General features: G+C 43.2%; 1 protein-coding gene across 3 annotated transcripts in view; it reads right to left on the bottom strand.

The window, feature by feature from the left end:
* The window catches only part of sema5a (sema domain, seven thrombospondin repeats (type 1 and type 1-like), transmembrane domain (TM) and short cytoplasmic domain, (semaphorin) 5A), a 158,531-nt gene that overhangs the window by 28,623 nt on the left and 110,863 nt on the right, over positions 1-19,045 (bottom strand). For all 3 annotated transcript variants that reach the window (XR_013627373.1, XM_078790583.1, XM_078790584.1), the window contains 6 exons: positions 18,235-18,439; positions 14,828-15,035; positions 12,085-12,202; positions 8,043-8,215; positions 7,492-7,635; positions 5,546-5,693 (listed from right to left, as the gene is read on the bottom strand). Coding sequence is in view for 2 of the 3 variants with exons in the window: in XM_078790583.1 (XP_078646709.1) it covers positions 5,546-5,693; positions 7,492-7,635; positions 8,043-8,215; positions 12,085-12,202; positions 14,828-15,035; positions 18,235-18,439 (996 nt within the window). In the remaining variant the exon portion in view is untranslated. The remainder of the gene's footprint in view (positions 1-5,545; positions 5,694-7,491; positions 7,636-8,042; positions 8,216-12,084; positions 12,203-14,827; positions 15,036-18,234; positions 18,440-19,045) is intronic.

Genomic DNA, 19,045 nt, shown 5'->3' with positions numbered 1-19,045 from the left:
CATTTAAAGGACCCGTCCAGATGTGAGATATTAGCTGGACTATTTCCCTTCGGAGGCTTTATCCAACTCCAATCACGTCCGTGGCGACAGAGCGTTCCTCACATGACACATCAGTTTAATTAGCCGTGTTGGCCGCGGCACACTTTGTCAGACTCAGACTTCCCCGTGGCTGTCCTCATAGAAGAGGCCGCCGCCGCCGCCATCCAGGGGCCGGTCTCCTGGCTACACACCAGCTTGCAAGCACATCATTAGCAACACTTGGTGTGTAGTCTGAATCATGTAAAAATACACAAACTGAATGGTGCGGCCACAGAAGCTTTTGCTTTCATTTCACAGCTGAACTTTGAGCAGGTAAATAAAAGTGCCTTCATTATCATTAGTCGGTCCAGCATAGCACAAACTTATTTTGCTCTCATGGGCATACAGAAGCACATCCAATAGCACAAATGGAGACATCAACTTGGATGCACGACCATTCACTCGGACTGGAGTTCTATTTGGAGTCTTGATGATAAACTGATGAAGCCTGCTTGGAAAAGGCTAGCTCTAAAAACGCTTTTCTACCCGACATTGATAATGGTGTCAGATATCACTGTCCATTGGGGAACATTGGTGTCAGAAGTGGGATGTCATAATGAGGTCAGATCCCACCTCTGACTCTGCAAAATGCTGGCGCTCCCCTCCACTGACCGAGCTTCTCCGTTTCTACTTGACATTGATAATGGTGTCAGATATCACTGTCCATTGGTGAACATTGGTGTCAGAAGTGGGATGTCATAAGGTCAGATCCCACATCTGATATCACTGCACTGCAGAAAAAACGCTAGCTTCTCTCTGCTGACCGAGCTTCTCCGTTTCTACCCGACATTGATAATGGTGTCAGATATCACTGTCCATTGGGGAACATTGGTGTCAAAAGTAGGATTTCATAATGAGGTCAGATCCCACCTATGATATAACTGCACTACAGAAAAAACACTAGCTCCCCTCCACTGACCGAGCTTCTCCGTTCCTACTCGACATTTATTGGTGTCAGATATCAGAACATTGGTGTCAGAAGTGGGATTTCATGAGGTCAGATCCCACTTCTGACTCTATTGGGAAAAACGATGGCTCCCCACTACTGACCGAACTGTTCTTTTTCTAGTCAAAATTGATGACGGTGTCAGATAACACTGTCAATTGGTGTCAGAAGTGGGATTTCATAATGAGGTCAGATCCCACTTCTGACTCTGCAAGACAGGAAAAATGCTCGCTCATCTCTACTGACCGAGCTTCTCCGTTTCTACTCGACATTGATAATGGTGTCAGATATCACTGTCGATTGGGGAACATTGGTGTCAGAAATGGGATTTCATAATGAAGTCAGATCCCACCTCTGACTCTGCACTATTGGAAAAACACTGACTCCCCACTACTGACCAAACTTCTCAGTTTCTACTCGACATTGATAATGGTGTCAGATATCACTGTCCATTGGGGAACATTGGTGTCAGAAGTGGGATTTCATCATGAGATCAGATCCCACCTCTGACTCTGCACTACTGGAAAAATGCTGGCTCCTCTCTACTGACCGAGCTTCTCCGTTTCTACTCGACATTCATAATGGTGTCAGATATCACAACATTGGGGTCAGAAGTGGGATTTCACAATGAGGTCAGATCCCACTTCTGACTCTGCACTATTGGAAAAGCGCTGACTCCCCTCTACTGACCGAGCTGCTCTTTTTGTAGTCAACATTGATGACGTTTTCCGATATCACTGTTGATTGGTGAACATTGGTGTCAGAAGTGGGATGTCATAATGAGGTCAGATCCCACTTCTGACTCTGCAAGACAGAAAAAATGCTAGCTCCTCTCTACTGACCGAGCTTCTCCGTTTCTACTGAACATTGATAATGGTGTCAGAAATCACAACATTGGTGTCAGAAGTAGGATGTCATAGTGAAGTCAGATCCCACTTCTGACTCTGCACTACTGGAAAAACACTGGCTCCCCTCTACTGACTGAGCTGCTCTTTTTCTAGTGGACATTGCGATTGATGTCAGATCCCACTTCTGCCACCACTGCACGACTGAAAAATAGTATCTGCGCTCTCCTGACAAAGCTGCTCTTTTTCTAGTCTACGTTCAGGATCCGACTTCTGACACCATTTCACTGATGAAAAATACTAGCTCCCCTTCGACTGACCAAGCTGCTTTTTCCGAGTCGACGTTGATAACGGTGTCAGATCAGACTTCTGAGAACACTGCACTTCTAAAAAAGTACTAGCTGGCTCCCTTGGACTGACCGAGCTGCTCTTTTTTTCCCAGTCAACATTGATAACGGCGTCAGATCAGACTTCTGACAACACTGAAAAATAATAGCCGACTTATTCCGGCTGAACTGCTTCATTTTGTTGACTCGGAATTCCTTGAACGTTAATTGTGTTCTCCGAGGTGCCATTAAAGCACTTAAATGGCCGCAAACAAACAATAGCGTAAAGCTGTCATGCTATTGCATCAGCATCAACAGCTTGGAAACGACCTTTCCCGATAAGGGAAGCTCCGGCGTTCATTTTAAGTAGTGTTCCGTCGCTTTTAATGACGCTTAAGTATTATTTTATAGCGTCACACCAAGTGCACATTAAGGATGCGACAGTTATCGAACAATGCACAGACGTCACTTTCACCCATGTAGCGTGTCTTTGCATGGCTGTGATGGCGGTTTGGATTTCTCGGCACTGAGGAACCAATCTTGTCTGTCAAGCGAGCCAAGCGGATGGGATGTTGCGCACCACGAATAATAAAAAGTAACACTGACAGCTTTCATTCCTCTCTTGCTTTCTCTTGTTTGTTTGTTCAAATGACCTTCATTAGCTGAGCTTGTGTGACCTTTTTCACACCAGCCTTTCTTAATACGGCTTTGCAATACTCGGCCAACCAAATAAATGTGATTTTTGAGAAGAATTTTGCTTTTTTTATGGATGTATTCATAACATTTTTTTTTTCTCTCAGACTACCCAGCCATGATTAAATACTTTGGAGAAATGTTTGCTGCCTATTCATCCAAGGTAGTTCATCCTTTGAGTCATTACACAAGGGATGATGGGCTTATTAAGAGCTGTACTCACGGTACATGGTGCATCACTGCATGGAGAGAATAGCTAGCATGGTGCAATGAGGCCTTTTACGTTGACAGATTAATGCAAAATGCCCCTCAGCATCAGCGTGCCCACTGAAGAGTGGAGTGTAACTAAATAAAAAAAAAAAGTAGTGAGACAAGCCTTTGAATCAATTAACTAGTCCTTCAAAGATTGGCTGTAGACCATACAAAGACATTCATTCATTCATTTATTTTCTACCGCTTTTCCTCACGAGGGTCGCGGGGGGTGCTGGAGCCTGTCCCAGCTGTCTTCTTGGGGCGAGAGGCGGGGTACACCCTGGACTGGTGGCCGGCCAATCACAGGGCACATATAGACAAACAACCATTCACACTCACATTCATACCTATGGACAATTTGGAGTCGCTAATTAACCTAGCATGTTTTTGGAATGTGGGAGGAAACCGGAGTACCCGGAGAAAACCCACGCATGCACGGGGAGAACATGCAAACTCCACACAAAGATGGCCGAGGGTGGGAATTGAACCCTGGTCTCCTAGCCGTGAGGCCTGCACGTCTGACTCATGGTGTCATCTTACAAATAACATTTACCTCATCGCACAGCAACTTAACACCCAAAAGGTACCATTAATTCAACTCCACACAGAGATGGCAGAGGGTGGAATTGAACCCTGGTCTCCTAGCCGTGAGGCCTGCACGTCTGACTCATGGTGTCATCTTACAAAATAACATTTACCTCATCACACAGCAACTTAACACCCAAAAGGTACCATTAATTCATTAATTTTCTACCGCTTATCCTCACGAGGGTCACAGGGGGTGCTGGAGCCTATCCCAGCTGTCTTCTTGGCGCGAGAGGCGGGGTACAGCCTGGACTGGTGGCCAGCCCATCACAGGGCACATATAGACAAACAACCATTCACACTCACATTCATACCTATGGACAATTTGGAGTCGCTAATTAACCTAGCATGTTGTTAACCTAGCATGACATTTTGGCTATTTAATGCTTGCAATTCTGTGTCAACAGTTCTGGGAATGTTTTTTTGTCCGTGTAACGCGCGGACAGACAACACGCCGTCCGCACTGCTGCCATGTTTGTTTGTAAACGGGCAACAAATGCATCAGCGGAAGTCTGACCCCTCGCTTCCATTCCATTTCTGTTCCAGTTGGTTCCCAGAACACATCAGTGCATTATGGCGCTGATGCTTTGTCAGGAATGCTAGCTAGCTATTATGACACCAGAAATGGGGGGGGGGGGGGTGATTGCTAAATTGAGACTAAATAAGGAGGTCCCTTTTTCCATTTGTGTGATGTTGTGCACCGACTAACATGTCATGCTCTATTATGTGCCGCTCTACGATGCCGTGTGTGGGAGGATTCCGAATATTTTTGCACCATTACACAACGCTTAGGGCAGGCTTTTTTTTCTCCATCCGTTTTCTTCCTCTTATCAAGGTCCGGGAGGCGGCAGAACCCAGACTTCCTGGTCTGCAGCCACTTCTTCCAGCTCTATGGAGGTGACACGGCATGACCTGCCTCCAGCGTGTCCGAGGTCTGCCTCCTGCCAGGAAGGAACACCTCACCAGGAAAAAGCCCAGGATTAGATTCCTTCGCCGCCTCGACTCTTACCAAGGACATCCGTATCTAGCTTTCATTTATAAGATGGATGAAAGAAGCAGAAAGAGAAAATAAAGCAACTACAACTCTTTTTACGGGCTGCACGGTGGTCGAGTGGTTAACGCGCAGACCTCACAGCGAGAACACCCGAGTTCAATCCCAGTTTGCATGTTCTCCCCGTGCATGCGTGGGTTTTCTCTGGTTTCCTCCCATATTCCAAAAACATGCTAGGTTAATTAGCGACTCCAAATTGTCCATAGGTATGAATGTGAGTGTGAATGGTTGTTTGTCTATATGTGCCCTGTGATTGGCTGGCCACCAGTCCAGGATGTACCCCGCCTCTTGCACGAAGACAGCTGGGATAGGCTCCAGAACACCCCGCGACCCTCGTGAGGATAAGTGGTAGAAAATTAATGAATTAATGAAACCTTTTGGGTGTTAAGTTGCTGTGTGATGAGTTAAATGTTGTTTATAAGATGACACCATGAGTCAGACGTGCAGGCCTCACGGCTAGGAGACCAGGGTTCAATTCCACTTTCTGCCATCTCTGTGTGGAGTTTGCATTTTCTCCCCGTGCATGCGTGGGTGTACCCCGCCTCTCGCCCGAATACAGCTGGAATAGGCTCCAGCACCCCCTTCGTGAGGATAAGCGGAAGAAAATGAATTAATTAACACATTTTCCTCCAATCCTGATCACAGTATAACTGGAATTGTGGCGTTAACCAACTCCCAGTAACTCCCAGTACTACCACCAGTTTAAACCAGACCAGGAGATGTGATGATGCTGAGAACCCAAACAATGTAAACTACACGCATGACCTACCTGACCACACCCGGGACAGTCGTCGCCGTTCTCACACGTCCTCCGTCGCGACTGGATGCCGCCGCCGCAGGGCACGTTGCAGCGTTCCCATGCCGACCAGGCCGACCAGTAGACGTGAGGAGGGCAGGGCAGGTGTTCGTTGCAGTACCTGTCAAAGGAGATGAAACAGCAGCGTGACTGCAGGTGATGTATTCTTCATGAGGCTGACATCATGATCTGCTAACGCAACACGGCCCGACCGCAACAATGGTGCAATACCAAAAACTGTCATGGTGGCTCAGTGATTGAAATTCAATAGACGTACTGCTCACGGCGACGGCGGCCATTGTCTGTCTGTGGAACGACCCCGCCCAGTTCCCTTCATTATTGACGGAATAGAGTTAGCAAGTGAATGCACCAAAGTCCTTACTGTAATTTGAAAACGTTAAATGTTTCTACCGCTAATCCTCACGAGGATCGCGGGGGTGCTGGAGCCTATCCCAGCTGTCTTCGGGCAAGAGGCAGGGTACACCCTGGACTGGTCGCCAGCCAATCACAGGGCACATTTCGACACAATTTAGAGTCATCAATTAACCTAGCATGTTTTTGGAATATGGGAGGAAACCGGAGTACCCGGAGAAAACCCACGCATGCACGGGGAGAACATGCAAACTCCACACAGAGATGGCCGAGGGTGGAATTGAACATGGGTCTCCTAGCCGTGAGGCCTGCACGTCTGGTGTCATCTTACAAACAACATTTACCTCATCACACAGCAACTTAACACCCAAAAGGTACCATTAATTCATTAATTTTCTACCGCTTATCCTCACCAGGGTCGCGCGGGTGCTGGAGCCTATCCCAGCTGTCTAAGGGCGAGAGGCGGGGTACACCCTGGACTGGTGGCCAGCCAATCACAGGGCACATATAGACAAACAACCATTCACACTCACATTCATACCTATGGACAATTTGGAGTCGCTAATTAACCTAGCATGTTTTTGGAATGTGGGAGGAAACCGGAGTACCCGTAGAACGACATGCAAACTCCACACAGAGAACACCGAGGGTGGAGTTGAACCCCTGTCTCCTAGCTTTAAGGTCTGCGTACTAACCACTCCACCACCGTGCAGCCACATTACTTTTATTAGTTAGAAACGCAAACTTCCAAGCATTTTGCACCACTCCTTAACACAAACGACTAACCTGCTCACGCATACATCATCTGGAATTGCATCATTTTCCAAAGCGGGATGATGGCACTTAATGTCATCATTTTCTAACGAGATTCCCGCCTTATTAGAGCCATGCAGTTTATTTGACTACTTTTTCCCGCGTGCCATAAAAACGGCTTTAATGATCGTTTTGTAGTGTTTTGGTGCAGCTGCCTTTCTAAGAGCTGTATTCGCTTCCCAGGCTTAGGGAAGATATTAGAATTCCCAGATAGTCTTCCTATTGTTCATCCTTTTTTTTTTTAATGTTTACTAATCTTGCCACGCTTGTCGTGAGACTGTATGGCGGAACTCCAGGGGCGACAGAAGTGTGGAAGAGAGTGAGTGGATTACAATCTGGTGCGCTTTAGGAGATTAGAAGCACACACAAACATGCGTTGATGCCCCCCCCCCCCCCCCGTCCCCCGTCCCCCCCACCCCAACCCGACACCACTTTTCACATCAATAAGCGGATTTGAAGTTGGAATTGCACTTTAATCCGAAAACAAGTGGTGTTGATTGACTTCTTCCCGAGTGAGTCAGAGCTTTTCTTCCTGTCACTCACACACACACATAAAGCAGCGACCTTGTTGAAACACCATTATGTTCCTTGATTGTTTTTGTAGCTCTTGACTGGGATTGAACGTGATGTGCAATTCTCTACCGGAACACAAGGGGCGCCGTTTTGCAGGGTTTTACAGCGTTTTACAGCGTTTTACAGCGTTTTACAGCGTTTTCCGGCCAGAATGAACGTACCTCTCCTCGCGGTTCTGCCCCACACACACTCGTCCGCCGTGGCGAGGCGTCGGGTTGCTGCAGGAGCGCTGTCGGACCTGGAAGCCGATACCACAACTGGTGCTGCATGGGGACCAGGAAGTCCAGGGAGTCCATGCTCCGTTTCTATGGAGATGCACACGGAAGGCTGTTATCACCCGGAGCAGATATTCCGGTCATAAGGATAAAACCAATTGACATCGACAGATACTCTTTGTCTGGGTTGTTTTGGGACATGTCAATCAAAGAGTATTCATAACAAACAGAAAATACATATTTTACAGGAAGATAATTGGCAATTTCATATTTAATGGCTGCAATGTCCATGTTCTCATGTTTGTTTTTATTGGAATGATTTATGATAGAAATGCATTTATCAAACACCCACACAGGCTGCTTTTGTTTCCTCGCATGCTGAGATCAGACCTCAAACTGATTGACAGCTGTCAAAGAAACCCCAAGTAATTAGAGAGCTTAAAAAAAAAATACACCAAACACCAAATTAGCGACATTCCCATCAAAACAGAACCCACCTGGAACAGTTGGCCACCTCAACGCTGATCCCGTGACACTTCTGGCCGCCACACTGCGGGGCGGGGCTGTCGCAGGCCCGCGTCCGACACAAACAGGACCCGCCGTCGTTATGGCTACAAGCGGACCACCCGGACCAGGCCCCGAAACCTCCATCCACTGTCACATTACGGACCTGTTAAGCCATGACAAACGAGGAAATAAAACGTGGGAGAAGTCAGCCTTGGGAATGTGGGAAGTGAGGCTGCAAGTTGAAATCTGTTTTCCCTCAAATAGACGCCAAAAATAAGTACAAATCAACTATGACACATGCGGAATTGCTCAGGTGTTGGCAGGAAAAAAAAAGCCGCAACCCAACGGGAAGTGTGCGGAATAGGAAAATGTTGTCTGGGTATTAAAATGTTGCAGGGAATAGACACGCCAGGAAGCCGAAATGGAAGAAAATTGAAGTGTCCACCATAATACCGGAAAACCTAAATGGAAGTGGAAGGTTCTCATATTTTGTTCTGCCGCTATATTTGAGGCTAATTCTTATGGATATGAATTATTCTATCACTAATTCACATACGGTATCCTCCAAAAGTATTGGTACAGTGAGGTTTATGCCTTTATTTCTGCTGTAGATTGCAAACTGAATGCATTTAGAGGTGAAAACAACATGAAAACCAGGAAACTGTCCCTGAAAAACAAGCACTTTTACACACCTATTATTCACTGTTTGCACCCTTAGCCCTTTGTTAGCTAACAAGCTAACCAGTTAGCCTCTAAATGATTTTTTTCTAAACTTAAGAAGCCAAAAACCTACCACTTCCACACCAAATTGGGAGCAGAACTTGGCTTTATGCCGTGTTAAGGTAATATAATGTAAGGTAAAGTTGTAAGCTAATATTTTAATGCTACATATCACCTGTATTTTAATGTTTTGATCAATAATAGACAAGTCTACCACTTCCACACCAAATTGGGAGGAGAACTTGGCTTTATGCCGTGTTAAGGTAATATAATGTAAGGTAAAGTTGTAAGGTAATATTTTAATACTACATATCACCTGTATTTTAATGTTTTGATCAATAATAGACAAGTCTACCACTTCCACACCAAATTGGGAGGAGAACCTGACTTTATGCCGTGTTAAGGTAATATAATGTAAGGTAAAGTTGTAAGCTAATATTTTAATGCTACATATCACCTGTATTTTAATGTTTTGATCAATAATAGACAAGTCTACCACTTCCACACCAAATTGGGAGGAGAACTTGGCTTTATGCCGTGTTAAGGTAATATAATGTAAGGTAAAGTTGTAAGGTAATATTTTAATACTACATATCACCTGTATTTTAATGTTTTGATCAATAATAGACAAGTCTACCACTTCCACACCAAATTGGGAGGAGAACCTGACTTTATGCCGTGTTAAGGTAATATAATGTAAGGTAAAGTTGTAAGGTAATATTTTAATACTACATATCACCTGTATTTTAATGTTTGGATCAACAATAGACAAGTCTACCACTTCCACACCAAATTGGGAGGAGAACTTGGCTTTATGCCGTGTTAAGGTAATATAATGTAAGGTAAAGTTGTAAGGTAATATTTTAATACTACATATCACCTGTATTTTAATGTTTTGATCAATAATAGACAAGTCTACCACTTCCACACCAAATTGGGAGAACCTGACTTTATGCAGTGTTAAGGTAATATAATGTAAGGTAACGTTGCAAAGTAATATTTTAATGCTACATATCACCTGTATTTTAATGTTTTGATCAATAATAGACAAGTCTACCACTTCCACACCAAATTGGGAGGAGAACCTGACTTTATGCCGTGTTAAGGTAATATAATGTAAGGTAAAGTTGTAAGGTAATATTTTAATACTACATATCACCTGTATTTTAATGTTTTGATCAATAATAGACAAGTCTACCACTTCCACACCAAATTGGGAGGAGAACCTGACTTTATGCCGTGTTAAGGTAATATAATGTAAGGTAACATTTTAAGGTAATATTTTAATACTACATATCACCTGTATTTTAATGTTTTGATCAATAATAGACAAGTCTACCACTTCCACACCAAATTGGGAGAACCTGACTTTATGCAGTGTTAAGGTAATATAATGTAAGGTAACGTTGTAAGGTAATATTTTAATACTACATATCACCTGTATTTTAATGTTTTGATCAATAATAGACAAGTCTACCACTTCCACACCAAATTGGGAGAACCTGACTTTATGCAGTGTTAAGGTAATATAATGTAAGGTAACGTTGTAAGGTAATATTTTAATACTACATATCACCTGTATTTTAATGTTTTGATCAATAATAGACAAGTCTACCACTTCCACAACAAATTGGGAGGAGAACCTGACTTTATGCAGTGTTAAGGTAATATAATGTAAGGTAACGTTGTAAGGTAATATTTTAATACTACATATCACCTGTATTTTAATGTTTTGATCAATAATAGACAAGTCTACCACTTCCACACCAAATTGGGAGGAGAACCTGACTTTATGCAGTGTTAAGGTAATATAATGTAAGGTAAAGTTGTAAGGTAATATTTTAATACTACATATCACCTGCATTTTAATGTTTTGATCAATAATAGACAAGTCTACCACTTCCACACCAAATTGGGAGGAGAACCTGACTTTGTGCAGTGTTAAGGTAATATAATGTAAGGTAAAGTTGTAAGGTAATATTTTAATACTACATATCACCTGTATTTTAATGTTTTGATCAATAATAGACAAGTCTACCACTTCCACACCAAATTGGGAGGAGAACCTGACTTTATGCAGTGTTAAGGTAATATAATGTAAGGTAAAGTTGTAAGGTAATATTTTAATACTACATATCACCTGTATTTTAATGTTTTGATCAATAATAGACAACAGTCCTTTACTAATTACTTTTTTAAACCCCGTGATATAGCAAGGGACGACTAATTAGTAATTGCAATCTACAAAAAAAATTACTACCAAGTAGAATTCCATATTTAAAACATGCTAGGTTAATTGGCGACTCCAAAGACAGCTGGGATAGGCTCCAGCACCCCCCGCGACCCTCGTGAGGAAAAAGCGGTAGAAAATGAATGAATGAATGAAAAATAGAATATCGTTGTAGTTATTGTAAAAAAAAATTAAATCTAAAGAATACATTGAGCACAATTAAGAGTCCTCTAGACATGAAATAACACCCCTATAGTCACATCTTAAGTTGTGTATCCAATCAATAATGTATTAAAAATATTAAATTATACATCTGCATCCATTTCTGAAGCCTTCTCTCTCACTTTTCCTGTGATTGATGACAAAAAAGACTATTTGTGTGTGGCGAGGAAGAAAAAGAATTAAAAAAACAAACAAAACAAAATGTGGCACATTTTCACGTCAGTGTAATACGACGGCAACAGCTCGGGTTTGTTAAAAGGCAGCAATTATTCCATCGCAATGCAATACACGTTTTTTTTTTTAATAAGCAAAACGATGATTTTTCCTGCAGTGTTACGTCAAAATAAAGTGTGCGACTCCATGTTATTCCCGGTAGGCTTTATGCAGATGCATGTTTATGCATGCATACAGCTGTCTGTTAAGTCATTTTTATTATTACCGGCATCCGTGCATGCATACTGATCATTTATAACATGCACATGAATACACTCTCTTAATGTTAAGGATTTTTTTTTTTTTCCGAATGCCTCGGGTTTATGCAAAGTGCGCTCATTCTGTATGCGTGACGGCCAAATGTAGCAAGGAGTTGTTGTAAAAGTCGGCGCCTGTTGATTACAAAGAAGGCTCTCTGCTATGACAACCGTGTCACGGCGTGTGCACGCTCCATGTATTCTCTCGCCTTAAGCCATGTTTTGCGTCATTGCCGAAGAGTGACAGGCCTGCCTTTGAGCACGGGATGCAGCGCAGAGCCTCTGGTCCCAGAAATGACGCGTTTGAAGAAACGGGGCTCATATCCATGCGTTGCATTTCATGACTTTTTGCTATCATGCCAAAGTAGTAGCGAAGAATGGCGTACTCACAGGGCACTTTGTAATGCTCTGCTCCCATTGGCTCATTCGGGCGCTCTCCTCTAAGGTGGTGCACTTCTTCAGGAGCAGGTCCCAACCACAGTAAGGATCTCGAGCCCCGACGCATGCTCTGGAAATTGGGAAAAACATGGAAATGGCAATTTTTCATTCATCTCCTACATGTATAAAGACATCGATGAAATTGTCGTAATTAATTGGCTTTTTAGCGATTCATGAAGATGTTTTGGAAAGTAAAAAAAAAAACAGGCTTCACTACACATCTTCAATTAAAGCCTGCCAACTCGCCGTCAAGTCAGCGAAAGATGTGAGTGAGGTTTTATTGTTTGCTGTTGACTGGGCTAACATAGCATATATTTTTTTTATTTTATAAAAGAATAAAATAAAAAAAACATTACAAATTTCTAAATATAGGAAAAATATATTCTAAATATTTGCATTATTTTTATTTTTAAATTTATGATTTTTTTGAAAATTTGAGAATTTAGATTACATTATCATTTATATATAATATATAATATATATATATATACATAAAATTCATAAAGATATAATTTTTATATAATTATATGTATTATATAGTTATATTTATTGTTTGCTGTTGACTGGGCTAACATAGCATATTTTTTTATTTTATAAAAGAATAAAATAAAAAAAACATTCAAAATTTCTAAATATATGAAAAATATATTCTAAATATTTGCATTATTTTTATTTTTTAATTTATGATTTTTTTTGAAAATTTGAGAATTTAGATTACATTATCATTTATATATATATATATATATATATATATATATATATATATATATATATATATATATATATATATATATACATAAAATTCATAAAGATATAATTTATATATAATTATATATATTATATACACATTCTATTTTTTATTTTAATTTTTTCTAATTAAAAAACATTTTAGAAAATTTAAAATAATAATTTTAATTAAAAAAAAAAACAAAAGGCCATACTTTAGACAGATGGTCATTCTGTCCATCTGGGGTAAAAAAGGAGTAATAAAGAATTATAAAGGATTATAAAATATTTCAATGTGTGTACTTTTCATCCGAAAGAAATTAGCGAGGTTTCTATTGCCTCCCAAAGGTTTGATCCCACAAAAATGTATTTTTATTGACTACACGTGTTGCTTTCCATAATACCCAAGTGGTCCTCGCATCCTTTCATTTTTCACTACGTGGCCCTCGGCGGAACAGCTTCGGACACCCCTGCTTTATGGACTTCAGTTTTTAGCGTTCAATCAGGGTGGAAGAGACAGGAACCATCCCCTGAAACGCTGACAAGGATCTGCTTCTTAATACTTTTGTCTGATTAGCATATCTCCGATAAATCCGCCGTAGCTTCTGCCAAGCTTGGTGCGTCTTCGCCCTAACCTGCTTTTTACTGGAAGCAGTGAAAAGTCTGATGGCTCTTTTAATACGGATATTAGTCACATGGCGACATGAATGAATCACGGGCATCAAGTTGAAATACAGCCCGAGTTCTTCTATAACAATGTGGCATTAAAAATTCAACATGGGGTCTCAAAAACACGGCCCATGGCCCAAATGTGGCTCGCAGGTCACTAGTTTGAGGCCCCCGCCTTGATATGAAAGTTTAATATGGATGCTGTATGGTATCATGTACCCAGAAAAAATTATTACGTTTGATTAATCTTCATGTTAAAGGTTAAATAACTGTTAATAGTTATCCTCCCTATCCGTGTGGAAGTGGTAAGTTTTTGGCTATTTAAGTTTAAAGGAAATAACTTGGAGGCTACCCGTTTAGGTCTCTAGCGGTCTAGTTTGCGAGTTAGCATGTGTCTCAAGACCCCGCAGTTGCGCAATATGTTGTAAATAAAAAGAGTATAAATGTGACTATAGTCGTGTTTTGTCATGTCTACAGGGCTCTAATAATGCTTTGTTCATTTTAATCGGAAAAAAATCATTTGTCTACCCACCAACTATATGTGGTTTCTTAAGTTTTTATTATTTGTTGTTTTATTTTTATTATTATTATTATTTATTTATTACTGATTGATTATTTATTTTTCATCTTATTTTGTGAAGAAAAATAAAAAGATATTTGAGAACAGTAGAATGTTTTATCAGAGCTTTTCTTCTAGAAAATTGGAACCAAAGTTTAAAAAAAAAAATTTGTTTTTAATAAATGCGTTTTTTTTTTGGAAAACCTGATGCGGCCCAGTCTCACCCAGACCCGATCTCCAGTGGGTTTGAGAGCCCTGGTTTAGGATAATACGAGAAAGGTCCGCCAGCAGCGAGAAATACGACAAGCACATAAAGTCGGTGACAAAGCACCGTCCCGATATCGCAAAACCACAGCTAAGATATGAGCCGGCAGTTTATTCCCATAAAAACAAGGTTTGGAGAGCGTGACAAGGAACGCTGTTGTGATTCTTCCCGTGTGCGATGATGGATGGGATCCCACCCTCGTGTTGAGTCCTAACACCCGGGCCTCTGTCTCAGGTTTTACACTTGAAGGACCGCCAGCTCAAAGTGGGGACACTCGATACGGCCGACAACCTCACACAGCTCCAGCGTGACAATGAAAAGGAGACGGCGAAGCGGCTGTCGGCGCCTCCGAATAAGACCCGACTGAAACTTTTCTCAAGCCCCTGACTTGCCCTCTCGGATAAAAAGCATCTTACGGAAGAGGAAGCTTTAAATTAGCTTGGAGATGAATGGTGTTTGCTTGCGCCCGGACTCACTCTCTGCCCTTGTGGTAGCTGCACCTCTTCAGGGGGATCTTGATGACCTGGTCTCGTACTCCCACGTACAGCTCGCTCCGGCTGTGCAGGATCAGCAGGCTCCGGATGGGCTGCCTTTTCCTGGGTGGGAACAATTCGATCTCTTCCAAAAGGCAGCTCCCGGTGGACTGATTGAGGGGGGAGAGGACTTTTCGGATGGTGCCGTAATCTAAAGGGAGAGGAAGGAAGTCAGATTTCACAACATAGAAGAAGAAAAGACGCTACAAGTGCAATGGGGGGTTCAAACCGTCGACACGTTATGTTCACGTACAGGTCCCCGATGATGCAACATGAACTTCTTGCTGATGTTCTAACAGTAATATGTGTCCCATGAGCCCCTTTATGAGCATCACATCCATCATGTCCCCCATGTCATGTCAGCACTTTAACTCACTTTAACAATGCATGCCGGCTGGTGTTTCCATGCATGAGCACTTTGGTTAACCTCAGTCCCTGACACCTTAAAATATCGAACTGGCTGGACCAAGTGACTGACACAAACTAGTGTGGATATGTGACAGTACGTTGGTAAACGTCAGTCCCTGACACCTTAAGAGCCACACTGGATGGCGAGTTGAGAGTTCCGGTTTTTAACCTAATGGCAAGTACTCGACTCTCATTCTACAGATCTTGGTTCAAGCACAGGGCAGGCTGGACCAGGTGAGTTACAAAAACTAGTGTGGAAGTGTGACTGTACGTTGGTAAACCTAAGTCCCTGACACCTTAAGAGCCACACTGGTTCCGTTTTTTAACCTAATGGCAAGTACTCGACTCATATTCTATGGATCTTGGTTTAAGTACAGGGCAGGCTGGACCAAGTGACTGCCACAAACTAGTGTGGATGTGTGACAGTACTTTGGTAAACTTCAGTCCCTGACACCTTAAGAGCCACACTGGATGGCGAGTTGAGAGTTCCGGGTTGAACTTGATGGCAAGTACTCGACTCTCATTCTACAGATCTTGGTTCCAGCACAGGGCAGGCTGGACCAGGTGAGTTACAAAAACTAGTGTGGAAGTGTGACTGTACGTTGGTAAACCTCAGTCCCTGACACCTTAAGGGCCACACTGGATAGTGAGTGGAGAGTTCCGGGTTTGAGCCTAATGGCAAGAACTCGACTCTCATTCTAAGTATAGGGCAGGAAGCGGGCTGGCTAGACCATGTGAGTTACACAAACTAGTGTGGATGTGGTAAACATCAGTCCCTGACACCTTAAGAGCCACACTGGATGGCGAGTTGAGAGTTCCGGGTTTGAGCCTAATGGCAAGTACTCGACTCTCATTCTAAGTACATGTTAGGCAGGAAACGGGCTGGCTAGACCAGCTGAGTTCCACAAACTAGCGTGGATGTGTGACATCCCTGACACCTTAAGAGCTGCGCTGAATGACCAGTTGACACTTAACAGACCAGTGTAAACAATGCATTGCATCCAAAATACAGACAATAAATGAAACAAAATGGCTGCAAGTTCCAACCCAAAGCATCCAATTGGCTGGAGGTAAAAATACATCCTGGTTGTGCAAAGACTGCAGACCAAAACCCCCTGAAACAAGAACCCTGAAACTACCAAAGAACAACATTTTCTTTAGGGAGGAGACGGCATGCGGTAGAAACAAATGAATACACCCTGAACTTTTTCATTTTGGTGAACCGCCCCCCCCCAGAGATGAAATTAGGGGCGGTTTTCCTTGGGGAGGGCTAAAACCAACATCATCTATTACACATGAAGTCCCTTGGCTGAGGCAAAAAGTAATTAGGTGCGGAGTGAGTGAATTGCTAATAGCTTCACGCAAGGTGGGGAATAGAAAGGTTGCTGGTAATTGGATGCAAGTTTTTTTTTTTAACATATGAAAAGAAGAAGCCCATATTTAAAATGTTTGAACCCTAATTGGAACGAGCGGGCCGTCCATAGCAAATCAGAGTGAGTTTAAGCATTAATAATAGTATGTGATTAGGAACGAGGGAGCACAGGCTCGGGGTTGCTTGGCAAGGTTTCTAATGTGTTCATTTGCCAAATGAACACAACGTGCACGTGTTTTCGTAATAGAATAAAAACCAAAACAACGCGGACGCGTCTCCGTGCGTTAAAACGCAGTTTACTTTCTCCCCTGCTTTAGTCAAGTGAAATATTACACGACAGCAAACGCCTGCTGAGTGTCCCACTGATACCACTTTCTGCAGGCTGTCATGGCAGATTGTCACACTGGGTGGGGATCAAACAGTGTGCTGATCGTCGGCGACAACGCACAATGAGCTCGTGAATATGTGCAAGACGTCTTCGTAATTACTTCTGACTCCGGAGTATTTTCCTTTTCCACTCCTCTTTTTTATTTTAGGAGACAATGGCTTGGCTGTTTGAACAAAAACCACATGTGGGGGTGGGGTGGTTGGAAGCAGGCTTAACAGTATGGAAGACTCCACTGCCGCTAACTTCGACATGATGATGAAATATACTGTATGTCTTGTCCCTGGAGCTAAATGCTAACTAGATGAGGCTTTGCTACACGTCCTAAAATAACCATTAGTCAGTCATCCCTCTTGGGGTGTGCGGTGAATGCGAATATGCAATATTTCTTCTCCCGAGATATGGAGATTTATAACTCAATAGTTTACTTACCACTAAAAACAACAACAAAAAAAGTCAGGCTTCGCTACACATCCTAAAATAGTCAGTTGTGGAAGCTTACAGTTTGATTATTTGGTTTTTCTTCAACACATTGTATAACCCAGTGTGATAGTCGGCGACAAAAATGTGATTGTACTGCAGTGCCAGCTCAAAAAGTGGGACAGGACCCCCCAGGGGTGGGGGTCATGGAGGGTGAAGTGTCGGGGGAAGAGGGCAGAGAGTTGGGGTGAACTAAGTGATATTTCTTGCCGGCAGATCTGGAGACAGTTGTGCCTCGACGGTGCGCTTTGACGGTGCGCCTTGACGGTGCGCCTCAATGGTGCGCCTCGATGGTGCGCCTCGATGGTGCGCCTCGATGGTGCGCCTCGACGGTGCGCCTCGACGGTGCGCCTCGACGGTGCGCCTCGACGGTGCGCCTCGACTGTGCGCCTTGATGGTGCGCCTCGACGGTGTGCCACGACGGTGCGCCTTGATGGTGCGCCTCGATGGTGCACCTCAATGGTGCACCTCAATGGTGCACCTCAAGGGTGCGCCTCAATGGTGCGCTACACATCCCAAAATAACAAAATACTCACAAATGGCCAGGCGGGGCGCCACCCAAAAAGCCAATATACTTCACTTACATTTCCTCAAGGTTGCCAGGTCTGTTAGCGTCTCCAGTCACGCCAGCAACTGATACGGTGGTTTGTCCAGATAAATAGACTACAGGTTCTACCCAATCTCTTCGCCGGATGGTGCGCTTACCAGTAGCTAAATAGATGATGTGGAAGAGCATGTCTTTGCCCTGCACCACATCCACGGCGACGTGGCTGAAACGGACGCTGTCCTCCATGAAGTAGGGCACAGGAGCCACGGGCTGGACCACCTCGTGCATCAGTAAGAACTTCTGAGCGTCCTGCAGGTTTCTCTCAGTCAGGTTGACGTAGGAGCCCGAGTCGATGGTGCCGCACTGCCAAGACAAATTAGAAATTTGACATATTTAAAATAAACATTGGCGTACTTGGACTGGTTATAGTTAACTGGGCCTGGACCAGTCACCACCGTACGGTCACATCCTACGGATCGATTCCCATGCCTTCTCTTAGCTGACAGCTCAGAGTCATGGAGGCTTTTGCACGGATGGGAAACGGATCGTCGATCTCACTTCAGCAGTCAGGAAATGAGAGTCGTGAAGGCCGACGGAATGCAAGACTTTATGCGTTGGTGTTGTGTTGCTCCCTGCAAAAGTGGCGCACCCCGTGTTGGGAGCATATATCATATGATAGCATGATTAGCCCTGGGTGACATTGGCCTTGTACACACACGCTTTGTATGATTATATATCTGCCATCCAGGGAAGATGCGTATGTGACATCATCTCAGCGGACACAGAAATGGATGTGTGGTTTTCCCAGTTTAGGGTGAGGGACAGGACCATCATTTGAGTGTGGAACCATCTCACCTTCTCGACACTGCCAGGATGACAGCCGCTTATAGAGTAATAGCACAGTAAAAATGTGTTTTGGAAAATGGGGCGGCAGTAGCTCAGTCCATAAGGGCTTGACTTTTTTTGGAA

Source organism: Doryrhamphus excisus, linkage group LG5, assembly GCF_037039965.1.
Source record: "Doryrhamphus excisus strain RoL-2023G ecotype Guam linkage group LG5, RoL_Dexc_Guam_v1.1, whole genome shotgun sequence".
Taxonomy (NCBI): domain Eukaryota; kingdom Metazoa; phylum Chordata; class Actinopteri; order Syngnathiformes; family Syngnathidae; genus Doryrhamphus; species Doryrhamphus excisus.
Note: the sequence above shows the minus strand (reverse complement) of the source record. Positions and strands in the feature narration are given on the sequence as shown.